General features: G+C 39.7%; 2 protein-coding genes across 4 annotated transcripts; one reads left to right on the top strand and one right to left on the bottom strand.

The window, feature by feature from the left end:
• The first annotated feature begins 529 nt into the window (after positions 1 to 529).
• On the top strand, positions 530 to 4,408 carry Vps35 (Vacuolar protein sorting 35). 3 transcript variants are annotated; one of them, XM_011305600.1, is made up of 6 exons: positions 530 to 803; positions 1,052 to 1,250; positions 1,364 to 1,487; positions 1,550 to 2,261; positions 2,661 to 2,809; positions 2,883 to 4,408. In XM_011305600.1, exons 1-6 carry the CDS (start codon positions 801 to 803, stop codon positions 4,111 to 4,113), a joined length of 2,418 nt encoding a protein of 805 aa, XP_011303902.1. In that variant the 5' UTR covers positions 530 to 800; the 3' UTR covers positions 4,114 to 4,408. The 3 variants fall into 3 exon arrangements, with proteins under 3 accessions (XP_011303902.1, XP_011303901.1, XP_011303903.1); XM_011305599.1 differs by having other exon boundaries at positions 1,031 to 1,250; XM_011305601.1 differs by having other exon boundaries at positions 1,005 to 1,250.
• DNApol-alpha50 (DNA primase small subunit) lies at positions 4,396 to 6,210 on the bottom strand. Its single transcript, XM_011305602.1, has 5 exons — positions 5,951 to 6,210; positions 5,715 to 5,865; positions 5,480 to 5,655; positions 4,934 to 5,343; positions 4,396 to 4,844 (listed from the first exon to the last, which is right to left on the bottom strand). The coding sequence occupies exons 1-5, from the start codon at positions 6,036 to 6,038 to the stop codon at positions 4,443 to 4,445; spliced, it is 1,227 nt and encodes a 408-aa protein (XP_011303904.1). The 5' UTR covers positions 6,039 to 6,210; the 3' UTR covers positions 4,396 to 4,442.
• Positions 6,211 to 6,373: the final 163 nt, after the last annotated feature.

Genomic DNA, 6,373 nt, shown 5'->3' with positions numbered 1-6,373 from the left:
ACCCATGTCGGCTAAGTACCTGGCGGTAAGAGCAGAGATTATAGGGGAGATTGCCAGCGCCTGTACAAAACCTTCAACAGTGTCAGAGCCCGTACCTGTAAGTAAAGCAGATCGAGAGCCCGTACCTGTAAGTAAAACAGGTCGCGAGCCCGTGAGTGTCGATAATTTTCAGAGCCCGTGCGTGTTCATAATGTTCAGAGCCCGTGAGTATGACCGAGAGTATCGATAATTCGAGGAAACCGTGACGTACGAAAACATTCGATATATAGCGGAGTGGGGGTACGATCAAGAAACAACCGATGGACGGAATAAAAAAGAGTTCACTCTAAAAAATTCGAAAAATTGTTGAACGAATTGCCGAAAAAATGTCTCACGAATATATACTCAAACGATTGAGAATCGTCTGAAACGTGGAGATTTATTAGTTCCGAGGGACACATAAATCTCCACGTTTCAGACGATTCTCAATCGTTTGAGTATACATTTGCGAGACAATTTTTCCCGAATTTGTTTAATTATTTCACCCCAGTAGTGCTCGTGGCGCCCTCACTCCCGTGGGGTGCAAGTACGTTATCGCTGGGGTCACTCAAACCCCGAGAACTGAGCCTCTACTTTCGTCAATCCTCTTTGGTCAGGGGGCTGGGTCAGAGTGAGGTACTGGAAATATATATATAGGAGAAATGGGAATAGGGGTAGAAAATTGGAAATATATGTATAGCTGTAAAGAGGTGTGGAATAGCCCGAAGTGTCCACTTTTCTAATTTTGCGTCAACAGATATTTAACGTGAGACCTGCAAAGAATGGTATGTAGTAAACTAATAAACTGCAAATTTAGTTCAATATTTTGGGTCCTTGAGCATCAAAATTAGTAACCCAGACAAGACGCAGCTCATTCTCGATCTTTCCCTGAGCAATGGAGTAATGGATAATTGCATGGCATTCCTCAGCATTTTATTAACGTAATGATTGGAGCACGACTGTTTATGACTTGGCTTAAATCCTAGCATGGCCACAACGTATTGTCTGGTAGGTATCTCTGTTCTTCTCGCAGCCAATGACTCCAGTTATGACGGGTCTGGAGGAACAGGAGAAGCTCCTGGAAGATGCCATCGGAGTGGTGAAGGTACAGGCATTTCAGATGAAACATTGTCTGGACAATGCTAAACTCATGGATGCCCTCAAACATGCCTCGACGATGTTGGGGGAACTCAGGACATCCCTGTTGAGCCCGAAGAGCTACTACGAATTATGTATCCTTTAGCAATTAACAAATTCACTCCATTAAAACACCAACACAACAATTCCCCTTTATTCATTAACTATTTATCCTTAATTGATTGTCATCGATTGACGAATTGATCAGACATGGCCATCACCGATGAACTTCGTCATTTGGAGTTGTATCTGCTGGATCAGTACCAGAAGGGAAAGAAAGTTACTGATCTTTACGAATTGGTGCAGTATGCAGGAAATATTGTGCCTCGTCTGTAAGTACATGAAAACATATTGAATTAAGAGACTGACGAGAATAATTTTGATTTTGTTGAAGGTATTTATTAATAACCGTGGGATTAGTTTATATAAAAACCAATCCGTGCCTGAAGCGAGATTTACTACGAGATCTCGTGGAGATGTGTCGAGGTGTGCAGCATCCACTGCGTGGTCTTTTCCTTCGTAATTATTTATTGCAGTGTACCCGGAATATTTTACCGGATGCACCAGAGGGTGACGACGAGGAAGGAACAGTGCGCGATAGTATTGACTTTGTTCTCATGAATTTTGCTGAGATGAATAAACTGTGGGTGAGGATGCAACATCAGGGACACAGCAGAGATAGGGAAAGAAGGGAGAGAGAACGTGAGGAGTTGAAGATCCTTGTGGGGACTAATTTGGTGAGACTAAGTCAACTCGAGTCTGTGACTCTGGAGATTTATAAGAGACTCGTACTGCCTGGTATTTTGGAGCAAGTTGTCAGCTGCAGGGATGCTATTGCTCAAGAATATCTCATGGAGTGCATCATCCAAGTATTTCCGGATGAATTCCATCTTCAGACGTTGAATGCTTTCTTGAAGTCCTGTGCTGAGCTCCATAATGGGGTCAATGTCAAGAATATAATTATCTCATTGATTGATCGATTGGCAACGTTTAGTCAACGATCTGACGGTGTTGGGGGCCCAGGGAGTCCCAACCAGATACCTGGGATACCTCAGGATGTGAAATTATTTGATGTATTCAGCGATCAAGTTGCTACTATTATTCAGGTAATTATTACCCACTAATGGGTTTTTCATTCAATTCTATTTGACACTATTCTATGATGACCCTGGATACTGCACTATTTATTTTGATAGAAAAGCAATCAATGATGGACTAATTTTACTTGAAGATGAATCTTTACTCATCAAGTTTAAGTCTGAGAATAGTAAACATTTCCATGTAAAAATAAATTGCTCTTTCCAATGCCAGGTCACTATCTTTATCTTTTAATGATTAAAAATGATCTGTGATAGCGGTAAAAGAAGAAAAAGTGTTGCTATTATTAATAATAATAACAATAATAATAATAACTTTAATGCTATTTCTCTTCATTCAGTTTTTTTCAGCCTAACCGTGGTGTTACCCTCTAATATTTTCGAATTGTTTCCTTTGTCAATTAACAGACACGTCAAGATATGCCGCCCGAGGACATCGTCTCCCTCCAAGTTGCACTGATAAATCTAGCCCATAAATGCTATCCCGATCGTGTGGATTACGTTGATAAAGTACTGTTTGCAACTGTCCAAATATTCCAGAAGTTGAATGTTGAAAAGTGAGTATATAAAAGTTATTTTCATTATTCCGACAGCCATCAGGAATGTTTATAATTTGAAATAATAAACTAGATTGGAGTATAACAGTGCAGTATCGAGGGAGCTGTCTCGCCTGATGAAAATTCCCGTAGATAATTACAAAAACATCCTGACAATTTTAAAATTAGAAAATTATGCCCCTCTTCTTGAGTACTTCGATTATGAAGGGAGAAAACTCCTCGCAGTTTACATAATAACAAACGTCCTCGACAACGAAACACTGATTCCCACTCAGGAGTTGGTGGATGCAGTTTTATCAGTGGTATCACCACTAGTCCAGGATCAGCCGGACCAACCGACCATCGAGGAAGATCCAGAGGACTTTGCCGAGGAACAGGGATTCCTTGGGCGGCTAATTCATCACTTCAAGTCCGATACAGCTGACCAGCAATACATGATCTTAAGTGCTGCGAGAAAGCATTTTTCGGCAGGTGGAAATAAGAGGATAAAATACACTCTTCCAGCAATTGTCTTTCAGGCTTATCAACTGGCTTTTACTTACAAAGCCCTGAAGGATCAGGACGAGATGTGGCAGAAGAAGTGCCAGAAGATATTCCAATTCTGTCATGCCACAATAACAGCCCTGATGAAGGCAGAACTCGCAGAGTTGCCTCTGAGATTATTTTTACAGGGAGCTCTTGCTATAGGAGAAATTCGCTTTGATAATTTTGAAATGGTTGCCTACGAGTTCATGAGTCAGGCTTTCTCAATTTATGAGGATGAGATAAGTGATTCGAAAGCTCAACTTGCAGCTATAACGCTGATTATTGCGACGTTCGAGCAGATGAGTTGTTTCAGCGATGAGAATGCTGAGCCTGTGAGAAACCAGTGTGCTTTGTATGCCAGTAAATTACTCAGGAAACCTGATCAGTGCAGAGGGGTTGCTACATGCTCTCACATATTCTGGTCTGGCAAGTCATTGGCTACCGGTGGAAAGGAGATGCAGGATGGAAATAAAGTCTTGGATTGCCTAAAAAAAGGTATTAGGATCGCCAGCCAGTGCATGGACACTTCAGTTCAAGTCCAACTCTATGTGGAACTCTTGAATCATTATATCTATTTTTATGAGAAAGAAAATTCACTGGTTACTGTACAAATACTGAATCAAGTTATAGCCAAGATCAAAGAGGAACTCCCTAATTTGGGAGTGAGTGAGGAGACTGAACAGATTCAGAAGCATTTGGCTAATACCCTCGATCATTTGAAGAACAGAATGAGATATACTGATTCTCAAGGTCAACCGTATAACGGGCTTGTACTCTAATTTTATAGCTACAGATTTTTTCCATTTGTACTTGTATATTTTATGCAAGGAATTAATGATGAATTTGTACAGGTAATATCGCGATTAATACATAGTATTCAGTTTTCGAGGGATTGTAAGGTGAGCAGATAACTGATCATGCGAATGTGCAGTTTTCATTACGGAGAGAAATAATATTGATGTGTTTGACGACTATCAGTAGTTATTGCTTGGTTTAAAGTATTGTACGAAAAGAAAAATGAAATAACATGTTATCTGCCTATTTGTTATAATAAAATACTATTTGCAGAATTAATTTCACTTTATTTTATGAAAAAAAGGTCGAAAAATCAAAATTCCATGGTATTTTTTAGTGAATCCTTTTCATTCTTTCTGGCATCCTCAAGATTTCTCAGAAACTCTTGGAACAAGTGCAGAGATTTGTTTAGACTTGTTTTCTTGTAGTCTTTGATCTTCTTTGTATTTTCGATGCCGCCTTCAATATTTTTCTCCTTCGTGTCGTAAGCATTAATCTCGTCAATGAGAACATTTATCGTTGGTACTGTAGAGGGATCGAATTTTTCTACAGTTCTTGGATTGAAGGGAATGCAAACTTTTCCAGTCTTAGGGTGGACACAGAACGGAGACTTCAGGAGATGATTCATGCCTTTCGTGACGTTTATATCGAGCCTCGGATAACAATATTGAATCATTATCTCTTCAATAATGTGACGATGTCGCCATCTTTTATTCTGCATGAAAAATTAAATAATTCACATGAATCTATTTGAACTAAATTCAATGAATGCGAAATAAATTGTGAAAATTGTGATTCACTCACCGATTGCATCTGTTCTTTCACGTAATTTTCGAATACATACCACCGATCCACTCCTTTGTTACATTTATCGAAAAGTTCCTTGATCTCTGCCCTAGCGGTATCATCAGGAAAAATTGCCAAGAACTTCTGAATGTTCTCCTGATTTTCCAACATTTGCTGCTCCTCGACACACATCGACACAAATTTCGGAGAGATAATTTTAAGTGCACGTTTCACAGCAGGATGTATCTTTTCACCAGGTAGATTGACTTTCTTTTTGGTGTATTCACCTCCAGATATTAATTGGAGATATTCAGCCACTGCCCCACGTGTTGTCGTGTCAAGGCTGCGAGCCAGGGGATCACAGACCCATGCATGAATTCCTCGTCTTCCTGAGAAGATCCAGATGATATGGTTGAAGCCAAAGTCCTCTGAGATTAAATATGAAAAGGCAAAAAGCAGAACTGTTAAATCACTGGATCGATGAATAAAATTCATCTGTCTATCCGAATATGAAAAATAAAAAGGCTATAAGAATTCAAAGAACAGAACAATTTTATGGTTCACCTCTGAGCGCAGTGTCCAGGATTTTGCAAGCAATATCCATGTACTTCCAGCATTTATTACAAATCTCAGCACCTGAGCAACAGGCTCTAACTTCATCATAATCGGTCATGTCAATATCAAATACAAGTTCACGTTGCACCGGAACAAGGTTAACTACTCTTCTCTCCGGTTTTGGGCTGAAATAAATAAAAAAATCTAAATTGTGGAACGTAAGAAGGTTTTCAAAAGTATTTACCACACTGTATAAATAGCGCCGATATCAATTTTGAAGGGTAAAATTCTCTTGATTTCATTCTCCAGCTGTTTTATATTATTAAAAGCTTGATAACGAATGTAAACATCTTCTCCGAGGGTGAAAGAAAACTCTCTGTTGTGGAAGTTCTCTCCTGGAAATAATTAACGGTTTTAATTTCTCAGAGACATGAGAGAAATATAGATAGGAATAAAGATACCAAATTAGATCTACTTAACCTTTCCCGTAGCTCAACCACCGATAATAATCATTGAAGGGAAATAATCGTGAATAGTAAACAGGCAACAGATCTTCGAGATTGTCCATTGTTATCACTTCTACTTGGTAATCGGTTGCGGGGGAGTTCTACACTGAGAAAAAATTCTACCACAAATTTGTTTGCTATTCACCAACCCGTGGGACTAACCATGGTCAACAAAAAATTCGAATGAGCCACCCGAAAAAAATTCGGATGTCGTACCAGAGATTATAGGGGAGATTGCTAACGCCAATGGCGAAGCTTCAACCGCGAAATTTCCTAGCGGAACTTGCGGAACTAATTTTGCGGGTGTACCTGTAAATCAAACAGGTCGCGAGGGCAAGAGTGTCGGTAATTTTCGGAGGGCGTGGGTATAGATAAAGCAGAGCGCGAGCCCGAGCGT

This window comes from Fopius arisanus, unplaced genomic scaffold (assembly GCF_000806365.1).
Source record: "Fopius arisanus strain USDA-PBARC FA_bdor unplaced genomic scaffold, ASM80636v1 scaffold00043, whole genome shotgun sequence".
In the NCBI taxonomy this organism is placed as follows: Eukaryota; Metazoa; Arthropoda; class Insecta; order Hymenoptera; family Braconidae; genus Fopius; species Fopius arisanus.
This window is presented reverse-complemented; position numbering and strand designations above follow the sequence as displayed.

Excerpts from the sequence above, each read along its gene's own strand:
- Vps35 (XM_011305599.1), top strand. Across the intron at positions 2,262-2,660 it reads AAGTTGCTACTATTATTCAG|ACACGTCAAGATATGCCGCC; the intron begins GTAATTATTACC and ends GTCAATTAACAG. Across the intron at positions 2,810-2,882 it reads CAGAAGTTGAATGTTGAAAA|ATTGGAGTATAACAGTGCAG; the intron begins GTGAGTATATAA and ends ATAATAAACTAG.
- DNApol-alpha50 (XM_011305602.1), bottom strand. The coding sequence starts at position 6,038 with ATGGACAATCTCGAAGATCTGTTGCCTGTTTACTATTCACGATTATTT. Across the intron at positions 5,656-5,714 it reads GGCGCTATTTATACAGTGTG|CCCAAAACCGGAGAGAAGAG; the intron begins GTAAATACTTTT and ends TATTTATTTCAG. Across the intron at positions 4,845-4,933 it reads TGAAAGAACAGATGCAATCG|AATAAAAGATGGCGACATCG; the intron begins GTGAGTGAATCA and ends TTTTTCATGCAG.